The 15,123-nt window shown below is 40.3% G+C and overlaps 1 protein-coding gene across 1 annotated transcript in view; it reads left to right on the plus strand.

The window, feature by feature from the left end:
- CFAP77 (cilia and flagella associated protein 77) overlaps positions 1 to 15,123 on the plus strand; it is a 91,929-nt gene that overhangs the window by 135 nt on the left and 76,671 nt on the right. The window contains exon 2 of the mRNA XM_026657238.1: positions 53 to 101. Within this exon, the coding sequence (XP_026513023.1) occupies positions 53 to 101 (49 nt within the window). The remainder of the gene's footprint in view (positions 1 to 52; positions 102 to 15,123) is intronic.

The following is a 15,123-nucleotide window of genomic DNA, read 5'->3' on the forward strand; positions in this document are numbered from 1 at the left end:
GACCCGCCTCACTCCATCCTCCACCCTAAGTGAGCAACCCCTCCTCCAGTAGATTTCACACTTCTGGGGAGAGCATGGTGCAGAATCAACTTGTTTTCAAGGTACTTGGGAGCCCACCTCCTTGGAAGACACTCCATCCATGTCCCCCAGGGATAAGAAAGAGCCCCATGGAAAAGAAAGAGCCACACACCTCTCCCAGGGGAACACAGAGCTAGTTCCTGAACTTCCATTACTGGAGGGGAGGCTCCATGGTTCCCAAGTCCTATTAAGGAGTCCCCCTGCTCAGCAGAAAATGGTCCAGATTACACCACAACCAAAGTACCCTCTTCCTCTCCCCCCGCCGCCAAGAAAGGGTAAATAGAAATGCCAGATTATGTAGTAGCAGGGTAAGTTTACTATATGACTGTGATAAAGACCAGTGACCTTGATCTCCCTGACATAGTAAAGTTGTTGAGCAGTGACAGCATGTTTGTAAGTATTGAAGAGCAGTGCTTGCTGGTGCAGTTTTAAACGCTAGAGAGCAGCATTTAATACATTTATATCATGCAACGGTGTCCTGCTCTTACTAATGCTGAGATGCAAGTGATCTCTGAAAATAAACTTTCCAGGCAGAGAGGAGTTGTGAAAATACTTGTTAAAATACAATTACCTACTAATAAATGTTGGTATTTTGAAACAAGCTTTCCATTGGGGTAAACAATTTTAGATCTGTTAATTTTTCAACAATAAACAGAATTTACACTATAACAATAACAATAACAATTACAAGAGTACTAGTAAAACAAACACATCTGCCATCCGTACTATAAACTACAGAGAAAATGGGCTAGAGAGATCATACAGTAACCAGGATAAAGGGGAAATAGTTGTATGTGCAGGGGTAGAGGGAACCAATATTGATCCCATGGCCACCAAAACTGGTAAAAGTTTTCAGAATGAAATATTGGGAAAGGGGGAGACTAAAAGAAAAGAAATCCCCATATCTATATATTAGTGACAGAAAATGTTAATTCTCTCTCTCTCACTCAAGGAGATTAGTATCTTTTCATTAATAAGCAGGAACAGGGCTTAGTGGTCTAAAAATAGTAATGCAATAATAGTTTGCCTTTCTATAATACCTTTCATCTCAGGATCTCAAAGCATTTTACAAATATTAACTAACTGAGCCGCAACACCCGTGGAAGGTAGTTATGGGACATACAGAGATCATAAACTACTGAAATGCAGGTGCCGGATGTGGTAGCTGTTTATCAGCACCTAACAACACTAAACAATAATGGAGGGCAAGAGGTGAAGAAAAATCCTGCATACAGTTGTAAATTTAGAGAATGGATTTAGCTTAGCCAGGTATAAGGCCTAAGTTGACATTTTAGCCAGAGAACTAGGGTTAAAACCACTTCTGAGACCTCCAGTCTTCTTGGCCATATCAGCTCAGCTTATGCCTTTCTGAGGTGGATAAATTGAGCTTCATGCAGTTTCCTGTGAGTGCCTTTCAGACTAGACCTTAGAAATGGAGGTTCTGTGTGGACACTAAATATCCTATGGTACTCTTTGTGGCAAGGTTTGCCCCAGTGTCCTTGGGCAAAGTATCATTTCCCTCTACTTTTGTGCCTTGTGTTGTGTGTCTGTTACTTACCTTACATCCTAGAATTGGCTGCATTTCAGTACTCTTGTACATACATAATTTGTGCTTTGGGTCCCCCCCCCCAGTATCTTAAAATAGAAATAAGCCAGAAGGACATCCACAAAGCTTGTCTCAATGATCAGATCCTACACTGTGCCTCAGGCATCTCTTTAGAGCAATTGTAAAAAGAGAGCGATCGTTCATTTAAAAAGCAATTTAACTTTGCCAATGATAGCAGGAAAAGGATTTCGGGGGGGGGGGGTGGAATAATCAATTGGGAGTGGGAGGTGTTAGAAAATGAAAACGTGGCAAGTTTGCAGCTGTTCAGGGCTTGTGGGGCAGTGGAGATGGAAATCCCGCAGTAAATATCAAACAGTGTAGCAACGTCTTAATCTGGGGCTTGTAAGATAGGAATGTGCTTATGGAAAGAAGGGGTTGTGAACTGTTACTTCTCATTTAAAAACAATAGACTGGAGAAGGGCACAGCCTACGTCACAAGTGGAAATGGGCCCAAATCAAAATTCCAGAGCAGAGCACTCCCCAAGCTCAGCTTTTCCCTAGTTACAAGTGAAAAATGAATTGCTGATTACATCTTACTTACATATCCACATATCCAATACTTCTGTTAGTCTTAAAGGTGCCACAGGACCCTCTGTTGCTATATCCACATAAGTTACCACAATGTTGTGCATGGCTGGCATGCTCTCAAGATCAGGACTAGAATAACAATGGGTGCTGACTGCACCTCAGGACTGAGGTACAACACCCCTGGGAGTTAGCTCAAAGAGTGACAGAGATCACACACTGCTAAGATGCAGCCACTGGATTTGGGAGCTGTTTATCAACACCTAGCAACAATAAACAGGGATGCTTTGCGTCCTCTGGCAGGATGACTGTACAGTTAGGCTCTTGCTTCCTGGTTACTAAATTCACTGCAATTTGAGATTATTAAAAATGGTGTTTGTGATGTTTTTCTAGTCTCTGGCTTCTAGGCTTTCCTTTTAGTGCAATACTCAGGAAGAGTTTGGTAACCGGACTTCATCCATTGCGTATTCAGAGGGACTTGGGGCTGTTTTAAATTCCTCTCATGTTACTGCTGTAATATAGTAATCTCTTGCTAAATATATGTTTGCATATATTTATACACACTCATCGCTGCCGGATCTGAGCACCTTGTAAACCTTCTTGTATATCTCTTCTTTTGAATGAGACATTTCAGACTAGCCTTTTTCTGTCACCTTTTTCTTCAGTCATATTCATGCCAGTAAAATTCTGCTTCTGCACAGAAATCACCAAAGCCTGACTTTTGGGGGGCATTCCAAGTCTTTCAGCATTTTTGTAAACACTGTTTGAATTACTGTTATGCCTTTTTTTTTAAAGTGATTTCAGTGAGTGTCTGCTCCATTCCTCCTCCTGTTTTGCATCTAATTTAAATGGAAGTTATATTTAATATCATCAAAGCGGTATGAGTAAATTGAGGGCTTGTCATAAACATAAGCAAACAGCAGCTCTGGGACCCTACTCTTGAGGGGCTTCCGCAGCCTGTATGAATTTAGCAATATCACCCCTTTGGCAGTGGATTCAGAACTGAAGGAAACCACTCACCACCAAATGCCCACACACACTTCAGCACTGGGACTTTTAGCCTGATTTCTCCTCCGCAGCCTTTCTGGAACTTTGGGGCCCTGCACATCATAAGCTCAGCCCTGAGCAGACCTCAGTTTTGTAGGTATGAAAGAGTAACTGATTTGCTTTTCCCCCTGGCAGCCACTTGAATTACAGCTTTTGTCCTCTTGATGGCACTCACAGAATAGCCTCAAGGATCAACCAACTCCTCGATTCCCAATCCTCAGCCAAGGGCTGGGGAAAAAATGCTGACCTATTAGTGTTCCTCCCTGCAGTACTGTGGGGCTGTGATTGCTTCTTGTTAGAGGATGAAGAGGAGAAGCAAGGTCTACCTCAGTCAATGCCAAGCCTCTCTTGAGTCAGCAGCATTGAGCAAATTGCAAGCAGTTTGACTGTGTCTGTGTTTTTTTACTCTCTCCTCTTGGGGGCAGCCTCTCCTGCTTAATTTCCTCATTTTACTACAACATACAGTGCTGCCATTGGCACCAATATAGTTCAGGTTGTGTCACTGTAGTTAGGGCTTGAGTTCCTTTTATAATCTTGCCCACCCCAATTCCATGCAGTTTATAGTTTAGCCATCAAAATTCAGAGTTTTAAACATGATATAAAAACTTCCAGCCTTTCAGCAATTACATTTTTTTCTTTAAAAATCAACTTGGTGATTATATAATGGGAGTACAAAGAAAAAAGTAGTTTTTTTTTTGCTTGTATCTCAAAACCAACTTCAGTTTATAACCTGAAATTCTGAAGGCCGTTAACTCACTGGATCCTTCAGCTATGTTATCAAATGACAGTTCCTTTTGTTATAAGTGGAATTTGCCTGGGACAAGATTGTACTACATTCCTTCCCTCCCTCCAACTAAAATTTTAGAAGGATTTTTATAAGGACAGATGTTAACAGATCACTGATTTTTCTGTAACTAAAATGAGTCAATATTTTCCCCCTTTATTAAAAAAGGTGTTAAATAATTATGTATTTATTTGAGAGTTAAGGTCATGCTCAGTTAAGGAGTAGCTACCGTGTATTGGGTAAAAGCACTTCTCACAATTCATGCACCTGCTTTACATCAAAACAGGTATAAACAACCAATCTGCTGGATAAATTGTATGTTTACAAAAAATATAAATTGGGATAATCCTGCCACTTATGTATCATATATCATAACTGATATGCATTTGTTACCCAGTACACAACATTATTATAGAGACAAAACTTCCACCGAAGTCAATTTAAGAACTACAGAACTGGGCTTAGAGTTACATGTGTCACTATCGCTCAGTTGATAGGTCAGAGTTGCCACACAGGAGCCCTGTGCAGCTAGGGCCTACTAACCTTGACAGAGCTACTTTAAAAATGCCTAAATATGCTGGCCTCCGTGAATGGGCAGGTCTGTCGGGGTCCCAGAGCTCAGGCTTCCCCACCACAAAAAAACCACCAGAGGTTTGCTAACCCTCTAAGTGTACCAGAATCATGAGTCAACCTCCCTACAATCATCAGATTGGCTTAAAAAACATGAAATTTTAAAAGCAACCGATCTCAGGTTCTTTTTATTTGCCTTCTGTTGTAGCATTTGGGGGGCTGGGGGAGGTCACATTTTTAAGCTTTTATCCATAGCCACAAAGGCTAGAAACTGCCTTTAAACAAAAAATGAAAGCTAGGATACTCAGGCAATAACTTAAGTACATGAGCTGAGGCTTTAAAAACAAGTAAACTATATCACGAAACTCCTGATAAAATCACGAGAGAGGACAATGCTGATCCCATCCCCATTAGCCCTGCAGTCGCAGCAGAGAAATAATGGATGAAGTAGGGCAGGGAGACTGAACTGCCATTCCTTCCAAGTCAAATTGAGATAGGGTGGGCAAAGCTAGCTCTGCTGCTGCCCTTGCTCTGGCAATTCTATGGATAAACAGAGTACTTTGATTTCGAGGATCATCAGTCCAGAATCTTTCGCAGGGGCTCCACCTGGTAAGTAGGTATATAACAGGCCGGAACCTTTCCCCAACATGGCATTCAGATTTATTTTTTCAAAAAGCCTCAGTAATATTGCTATCAGATACTCCTAAACAATCTGATTGGTTACAAACTAAGGCAACATGGAACGTCACTCACGGAAGTAATTTTGGGATAGGGAGGAAGAGGACAAGAAAGAAAAGCATATTGCATCAAGTTATAGTACACCCTGCAGAAATCCAGGAAACTAGGTTATGAAAGACATTAGCTATAAATATGTGTGGTGGGAGGGAAAGGCTATTTATTTCAACTTATAAAATGCACTAATCAAGGCTATCTCTAAGCACACTCGTGAGTTATTGTTGGGTTACTCACCTTCATTTGCAGTTCGGGCCTCTGTTAGCACACCTGCATCCAGCATCGTCAACTTAACAGTTTTTTGTATGTACTGTAATCATCATGAATTAGTTTCTTGTACCTATAGTTAAATCCGATTTCATATCTTCAGCCTTCTTCCCTAATCATTCGCTTTTCTTAAGCACTCACTGCATAGTTATATCCATGTGCCAAGGTAAAACTGCAACTGTCAACTAGTCTCACCAACACCCTCTGTCTTTGCATGAGCCAGTGTTACAAAATCAAGATGCTCTGCTTAACCTTTGGCAACTTGGTTTCTCACCCTTTTCTTGGCAAGAGCAATCACCCTAATAAGTAAGTCACGCCTATTTAGTGCACTGAGATTTAAAACTGCATTGCTGTGCCTTGTGACACTACTAGATTTACACCTTCACACTATTGTTTATTTTAGAAATTTCTCCATAATTGTATCAGGGCACATTTACAAAAATTATAAAACAGGATTGCTAGTAACTGGTAAAATAACCAGATCCCTGCTCCTCCTCCTTCTCAGACTAACCTAGGGTGGAATCCTCATGTAGGGAATCCGTACACAGCTTTGTGTGAGTTGGAGGATTGGACCTTAAGTTACTAAGGGTTTCCTTTTAAAAAGGATCATCGCTACTGAAATTTACCAACATGTTCATAAACAATAACACAGCACATTAATGTTCATATGCATGTTAAAAAATTGTGTGAACATAGAGTCTTTGTGAAAGGTGACAGATTGACATATAGTAAAATCATCACTCTAACCACCGAACAGATATAGCATATTCAGCAACAGTTCAAGGTTTTACACACAGCCTCATATACATGCCTCCTCTGTGACCTGGAGTGACCAAATCTAGGAGTGAAATGATAGTTAACATAGGAACATAAGAATGGCCACACTGGGTCAGACCAATGGTCCATCTAGCCCAGTATCCTGTCTTCTAACAGTGGCCAGTGCCAGATGCTTCAGAAGGAAAGAACAGAACAGGGCAATTATCAAGGGATGCATCCCCTGTCGTCCAGTCCCAGCTTCTGGCAATCAGAGGTTTAGGGACATCCGGCCACATGGGATTGTGTCCCTGACCATCTTGGCTAGTAGCCATTGATGGATCTGTCCTCCATGAATTAATCTAGTTCTTTTTTGAACCCAGTTATACTTTTGGCCTTTACAACATCCCCTGGTGACGAGTTCCACAGTTGACTGTGCGTTATGTGAAAAAGTACTTCTTTATGGTTGTTTTAAACCTGTTGCCTATTAATTTCATTGGGTGACCCCTGGTTCTTGTGTTATGTGAAGGGCTAAATAACACTTCCATACCCACTGTTTCCAAACCATTCATGATTTTATGGATGTCTATCATTTCCCTCCGTAGTTGTCTCTTTTCCAAGCTGAATAGTGCCAGTCTTTTTAATCTCTCATAGGGAAGCTGTTCCATACCCCTAATAATTTTTGTTGCCTTCTCTGTACCGTTTCCAATTCTAATATATGTGTTTTTGAGATGGGGCAACCGGAACTTTGTGCAGTATTCAAGGGTGTACCATGGGTTTGTGTAGTGGCGTGATGATATTTTCTGTCTTATTATCTATCAGTTTCTTAGTGGTTCCTAACATTGTTAGCTTTTTTGACTGCCGCTGCACATTGGGAAGATGTTCAAGACCTCAGAGCCCATTCAGCCTTTGACTTCTCTGTGGCGGCTGCCAGGGAGAGGGCCAAATGTGACGTGGCGGTTGTTTATCCGTCATGACGTGGAATCCAGAGGCACTCTAAGTAACTTCCCCTTAATTATCAGTTTTGTTGGTTTAAGTTATTGTTCTCTTTCCCAATTTCTGTATTGACTCAGTTATTCAGAACCAAGAAATCTCCTGTTCAAAACATCTTAAGAGGCCAAATCTTAGCTTGCCTTAGTAATGTGAATATTCCCACTTATCTAAATGAGACTACATGCATGAGTGGAGTGAGCAGGGTTTGGCCCAAAGTCTTTGTTTATTTGATGTTAATTATTCTATTTACCCAAATTCTCTGCATGTGGTGCCTTCTGTACCTACCACTCAGGGACACTGAGGATTAATTAGTGTTTGTGCGGCATTTTGAATCCTAAATATTATGATTATAGTATTGCCATCCAAGGCCAACATTACATTTTTAAAAGTGTGTTCCAAGAAATCTATAGAGTGTAGCTCAATAATTAATTAGATAAATATATTAATGTAGGGCTGGGTCATTGAGTAATCATTTGACTGGTTTCTGAGCTTTGTTTCACCAGTCCACTGACTTCTAAGGGTTCCCTTCTCAGCATGAACTGATCTAAGTTTTAAAGCATAAATTATTTGGTACCCAAGAAGTTAAACTCCCAGTGTGCTTCAATGCCATCCCACATCTTACATGGTCACTGTTGAGATTAATAAGGCATTTCAAAGTAGTAAATAAATATTCTTTACAAATGAAAATGCTGCATTTTTCTCACAATAATTTAAAGACACATCAGGGTACAGGCTAGAAACTGACAAATGTGGGTCAGTGGACAGAGGAGTTAGTTACTAGTAGCACATTAAATGGAAAGTTGCTCAGCCAAAAGGATTGCATAGAGCAGGGGTTCTCAAACTGGGAATCGGGACCCCTCAGGGGGTCATGAGGTTATTACATGGGGGGTCGCGAGCTGTCAGCCTCCACCCCAAACCCCGCTTTGCTTCCAGCATTTATAATGGTGTTAAATATATTAAACAGTGTTTTTAATTGATAAGGGGGGGGGGTCCGCACTCAGAGGCTTGCTATGTGAAAGGGGTCACCAGTACAAAAGTTTGAGAATCACTGGCGTAGAGTATATAAAAGAATGAGCAAGAGGGAGTTTTGATCCTTTATGTGAACCAAACAGTACAAATTGGTGAGACCAATAAACCCATAGACATCACAAGGTGAAAGCCTTTATGTTGATGAAAATCTCTTGTGTTTATCTGTGTAATACAATGGAAATAAAGACTCAAAGATGCTTTGATTTAAAGATGCAGTATTAAAGTTAGGCAGTACAATAATAACCATTAGACTGGATTGTTGTAATAGTGTAACCATAATGGCAGTGTTGTCATAGCAGAGAACATCTACACTGCCTCTTGTGAGAACCTTCAGTGCTGGGAAATCTCAAAGAAATTAAGCTAAAGGAGGACAGAACGTAGCTGGAAGAGAAAAAAGGTCACAAATGGAGCCATGCATAAAATGAGGCTGTAATGCCACTAAGTGCAGCTGGAGCGGTGTCAAGCTGTAATGTTTTGTGACAAACCTAAGACTTGGACTGTGTCGTTTGAAAGATTGAAGAAGCTTTTGGGCTAGCAACCAGTTTATGGCGTGGACCCAAAACCATGCCAAACCAGGGTGGTTGTTGTTTTCTTGGTGTTCTCAGATTAATTCAAATTCCAAGTGAAACTCAGAGGGAGTGAACCCCTTTTAAATAGAGGAGAGAGGTCTTCAAAATCGGCCAGCACCACTCAGTTTCTCACAGTTCTTTTTAAAATGTATTCCCCTCTGCTAGTTCAACCAAATACTTGATGATACCACCTCATTCACACGCCTTTCTCCAGAGACAGAGAACCCAGCAGCTTGAGAGCAACACCTTAGACTCCACTAAAAGAAACTCATAAGAACACAATAACAGCCCTACCTACTGGAACAAAAAAAACCCAGCACCTCTGGAAGAGCCGGAAGAAAGCAGGCTGAGCATACAGTAAAAAAAACCTGAAGAGGCTCAAATAAGGAATTGCAACATCCAGAAGAAATAAGAACTACACAATAGGGAAGGCAAGAAAAATTCTCAAGCACACAGGTATATTTCTAGTTTTCTAGAGGAAAGTCATAAGAGCATCTCTTTATTTTTAGAGGATTTACTACAGTGAAAATAATTTGTCCATCTTTCCATGTACTGGATGGCAGAAGATAGATCAAACCAAATGCCATTACAAAGGTCTTAGGGACCAATTTTTTATTTCAACATTTTGAGAGTGAGTCACACTTTCTTAAAAGGCAAAACCCCCTTACCATACCAATTCCCTTAGGCTAGGTATTATGTTTATTTATTGTATCTAAAATCTTTGTAATCTTGCAGTAATGATTTAGTTCTCACCTTGGCCACTCACTCTATATAGATTAGACAAAGTCCTGAATTTTCAAGGATGTTCTGACTTTAACTTTTACAATTCTTTAAAATAAAGTACATTGCATTGTAACTTTTTGTTTGCATTTGTTTTGATTTAGAATTGATTTAAAGCAACACTGTCAAATAAAACTTGGACCAAAATTTTAGATAAATAAATCAGTAGAAATATATATTCCATACCATGTTTATTTTATATATACATATATTTTAATACCAGTGGAAATATTTATTTTTAAACAGACATCCCCTTCTGTGGTTGCAACCCAAAATCAGAGCACTTAGAACCTGCAAGTGAAACTTGATTAAAAGTAAAAGTGAAACTGCCTTCACCAAGTTCTCAAGCTAAGAGAATGGCAAATGTTCAAAGTGAGCTAAAGACTATTTAGTGAAGAGCAATTTGGTTTTTTTTTTTAAATCTGCTTTCATTATGCTTATTGGGTAACACAGATAAAGAGATTTCTTTGTTTGCAGTATGATTTTTAAGCTGGCAATGTCTCTTTAAGTTTGCTTTCCTATGACTCATTCAGCTTGCCTCCATGGTTGCTACGTGTCCCCTTCCATAGTCCCATGAGATACCGATCAGCTGGCCAGGAGGCGATTGTAAGGACAATAATTACCATGTATTATTGTGTGTTAAAGCACTAATACACACTGAAATGTAAGTTTCCTCTCACATCCAAAAAAAAAAAATGTATCTTATTCTCTCTGTCTGTCTCCACCCCTCTCTTCCTTTCCTTTTCCACCCAGAGCCACTGTTATGGGCTCCCTCACTATCTGTGCTTCCATAATCAGAAACATAAAATTGTTATCAGATTAGCCCCAGCAATGAAAAGCACAGTCCCAGATCACACTCACAGTTAGTTAGCATTTAGATAGGCTGGGACAGGGGTCTGTACAATAGGCATCAAAGCTGAACTCTTGGTGCAGCAAGAGGGATTAATTTCTTTAACCAACATGCCTGATCTGGCCTATCTCATTACCCTGCCTTGTCAGTGTCGATGTTAGATTTGATTGAAGATTATACCATTTAGGCCTTTCCCCTGTTTTCCACAGAAATCAGGCCTATTGAATTGCACATTCTTCCATGGGCCCCCGTCAATACTCAGTGGCCTGAGCCTCTAATTCTGCTTCATTTAAACTTCATCAACTTTTCCAATCAAGTGGAAGGATCTGAAATAGGCTCCGTAAGCAGAAAGGCCCTTTTTCCTTTTGTCAGATAATTTATTCTGTTCTCTCTTCCCCCCCCCCTTGCTCTCCCCCCCTCTCTCTTTTTCTTCTTTTCGCTCCCCTTCCCTGATGCTGAAAATGAGATTACAGTATTTAAATGACTATGATAATCAATCGGGGGACCTTGAGCCAAGATTGAGGTTAATTTTTCTTAGCAGAACAAAGAAGCGTGATGCCTTTGGGGATTTGAAGGTGCAATCTGTGGTTCATGCTTGTGTTTTCCCCCCCCTAAAATTGCAGTTTTAGGAGTCTTTTCTTGTTACTAACTAGGCAGTTGTTGTGATTTTTAACGGAGGCAACCCCTAAGAGAGAAGAAATGTAATTTTGAGCTGATAAACAGCTAACGGCCTTCAATCAACAATTTTAATAGGAAAAAAAGTCACTCACATAGTGTGACTACAGATCTAATGAAAGTGCTATAATTTACCTTATTTATTTTTAAACATACTTTGAATAATTTTCCACAGTGTTATAACTAGTAATTACAGCCTACATTGTGCTGCTCTAAACTTTTGAATGAATAGCCCTTTCATTCAGCTATACTCCGCACTTTGGCCGCTTTTTGGTACCTGGAAAAAGTTGAGAGTTCGTCATGTTTTTGTGAGTTGGAAATAGGATCACTATGATCTTCCTTAAAACCCCACACAGAAATGGCTTATTAAATTATTAATGTATTTTTAGTTGTAACAAGTGGCCATTCACTCCTACAGCTCTTTCCCCTACCTTTCTTAAGAAAAGGAAAAGAGAAACACATATTTCTTTGCTTCCATCCCAGCTGTCTTGTCAGAACTGTTTTACATGCTGCCACCCAATGTTATCTTTTATTTGTGTCAGGAGAGAGGATTTGACAAGTTCAGTACACAATGTTCATTTGGCAAGGCAAATTTTTCATACCAATTTTGAGTAGAAAATGAAACCATCTTTCAACAGAATGAGCAACATCATTTTTGGACAGACTTATTATGAGGGGAAGGATTGCAAAACTTTATTTCCCTACACGATCCTGAAAATCCTGGAAATAATACATTTTGTAAAAAATGTACCATTGTTTCTTGAGGCCATCAATTTGTTTTAGAAATAAAAAATCACCCCAAAACGTAGTCAGGAAAGTGCAGCCCCTCTGTGCTAATCAGATGCTGCGGAAATTGGTTGCATCATAGATAATGTGGTTTTGTTTCAAATCTTTTAAACTGTCAAAAGGTTGGGAAAGGCAGATTGACTTCAGAAATGTGTCAGCATTCACCAAGAAGAACGTTCATTAATAAATAGCAGTAAAAGATGAGAGATTCAAAGGTGCCTGAGGAAATTAGGTGCCACGTCCCATAGAATTGCAATGGAATCTGGGTGCTTGACCCTCTTAGGATCCGTTGAGAATCCCAACTGTAATTTCTGGCTGTAGTAAGAACTATGAACAATCCCATAAGAGGAAAAGTCTAGTGGTAAATTCTATTGTCTCATTGTTTCCATGTGCTCCCCCAACTGTATGTATCCACTTGTTGTAATTTAGACTGTAAGCTCTATGGGGCAGGGACTGTCTTATTGGTCTGTGTTTGTACAGCACTTAGCACCAATGGGGTCCAGGACTGGGATTCCTAGGTGCTACCGCAATAGGAATCATAAATAATAAGAGATTAGATAGCTAAATATTTACTAAAGACAAATGTGTGTTTAAAAAGGAATGGTCAGAACCATATTTTAGAAACACTTATCACAGTTTAAATATCTCCGGTGAGGTTTGGATTCATCCCAGTGCACCGGGCCCACACCAGGTCCTACCTGCCATTTAAGTACCACGTTCAACAGCTTAGGACCACACCGTGCATGAGCTACGTGTCGCCACAGGAGTCCACCTTTGGATGTTGTGGAGGGCCTCAAATGAGCCCTCCGCAGATGGTGAATTTCACCCCCTGTAAATAGGTCTGTCACCTCTGCCACTGAGGTGATTGTCATTATAAAAGAGACTTCCCAGCAAAGCCCCATTTGATGCAGGAAGGAAGGACCCTGCTTACCCTTTAGAAAGTAGCAGAAATTGGAAAGATTCAATGCTATTGCAAAGTAAGTTTGTAAATTAACCAATGTACTTATTTAAAAAACATTAAAGAACATATCTTACAACAAGCTTTAATCTTTCAGCTTTCCAGTGTTTTCTTGTGAGAGGAGGTTAGGGCTGCTGGATCCTTGTAATTGCTGATCCAGTGACCCACCCCCAACATGGGCTTTCCACACCAGGGCAAATGTCACTCTTTGGGATTCCAATCTCTCCTGTTGTACTGGAATTTTCTCCAATGGCGACATGCATGCAACTGTAGATTCCTCCATGCTAGGCCCTCTGCACCTGTAAGCCTTTAAGGTTTGATTTTGCTCCCGGGAAATCCCAAGTGCCACACCTCCCACAGTGTTCAATGAGAGTTGAGAGCACTCGGCATAGGGCCCTTAATGAATTTCACCCATAATAAAACAGGAAGTGGCCCATGGATCCTAGTCACTATGTACCTGAAAGAGTGCCTCACTTAGCCTCTCAGTTACCAAACTCATTTGGGGCAATGGTTTGCAATGACATTCTCCTCTCTTTAAGCAAATGTTGACTCACCATGGGGGAATTAAAACTCCATTAGATGTTGCCACATTGTACTGCAGACCCCATTACAGTGGTTGAGTTGCAATTAATTGGTTTCCTCAGATATTACTTAATTCAGAGAAGGCAGGGATGGAAGGGAAAGACAAGACTGATCTAAACAATAATTTCCTAAAATGACATAATCTAAATAAACTAATGAAGTGATTACATAGTTATTAATCTCAATATAAAGCAGAGTCAGAACAAATATTGAGTACATAACGATTTAAAAAATATAGTAGAGTTAGTATCCACTCTGGTTATAGTCATCATAAAGCAATCAGCCTGTGTATATAAAATGGATGATGTCTTAGCACATTAATTATATTTTATGTGAAAAACTGCCACTTCAGAGGAGAACCAGCCCCTACTTTTGTTTAGCTCTATTGTTTGTGTCACTGTACTATAACTTTCTAATAGCTGAGTTTGAGGTGGCATCTGCAGATTTGTTGACTTCAAAAAAGTTTTGTTAATTTTGTGTTTTAAAAAAATTAGAACACAGTAACAGCAAATGGAGATACTAAGTATAAAAGTGTGCTGTCATTACTAATCATTTTGTAACAGTCGCATCTGTAATATATTCCATGATGTGATAGCCATGTCGGTCCCAGGATATTAGAGAGACAAGGTGGGTGAGGTAATATCTTTTATTGGACCAACTTCTGTTGGTGAGAGACACAAACTTGGAAGCTTGGAAAGACAAACCTGTCTCTCTCACCAACAGAAGTTGGTCCAATAAAAGATATTAACTCACCCATCTTGTCTCTCTAATATATGCCATGAGTCAAATGCCACCCGCTGTTTCCCCCCTGGTATGAACGGTCCCGAAAGCACAGCCTCTTTAGTTGCACAGGGAGAGAGGCAGATCAGAGAAGAGCCATGCAAGAGTGAATCTGTGATGTCACCCACTGAGGACTTCAGAAAAGGGGCCAAATTGTGTGGCCAGTGGATCTCCATAATTTGTCCGTCCAGTGTACCCTGTACACAGGGGCATTCAGGAGCTGTTACTCTAAGGCACTTAGCTGAGCATAGCTCAGTGGTTTGAGCATTGGCCTGCTAAACCCAGGGTTGTGAGTTCAATACTTGAGGGGGCCACTTAGGGATCTGGGGCAAAATCAGTACTTGGTCCTGCTAGTGAAGGCAGGGGGCTGGACTCGATGACCTTTCAAGGTCCCTTTCAGCTCTAGGAGATAGGATATCCATGGACTATAGTAGTGGCTGCAAAGCAGCTCTCTCACGTCCTGCTGCCAGGGAGAGGATTTTGTCTCTTCCAGCTCGTATGTAATTCCTCTGTGCGAGGCTCATTTACTCAGGTTATGGGGGCAGGAAAGCATTTGACTCTGATAATAAATAGACCATATAATGTTTTAAAAGATGCTATAGGAAAATTACTGAATGGATGTATCTAATTTTTAATTTAAAGTTTTTTACACAAAGTTGTTATTTATCACCACCCTCAGTTTTTAGGTGAATTTAGCACTTGTACTCATTGGAAATTGACAGCCCTTGAAATTGGAGGCTTGCAGCTTGGGCATCAGCA

This window comes from Terrapene carolina, unplaced genomic scaffold (assembly GCF_002925995.2).
Source record: "Terrapene carolina triunguis isolate 2854851 unplaced genomic scaffold, T_m_triunguis-2.0 Scaffold238, whole genome shotgun sequence".
Classification (NCBI taxonomy): Eukaryota; Metazoa; Chordata; order Testudines; family Emydidae; genus Terrapene; species Terrapene triunguis.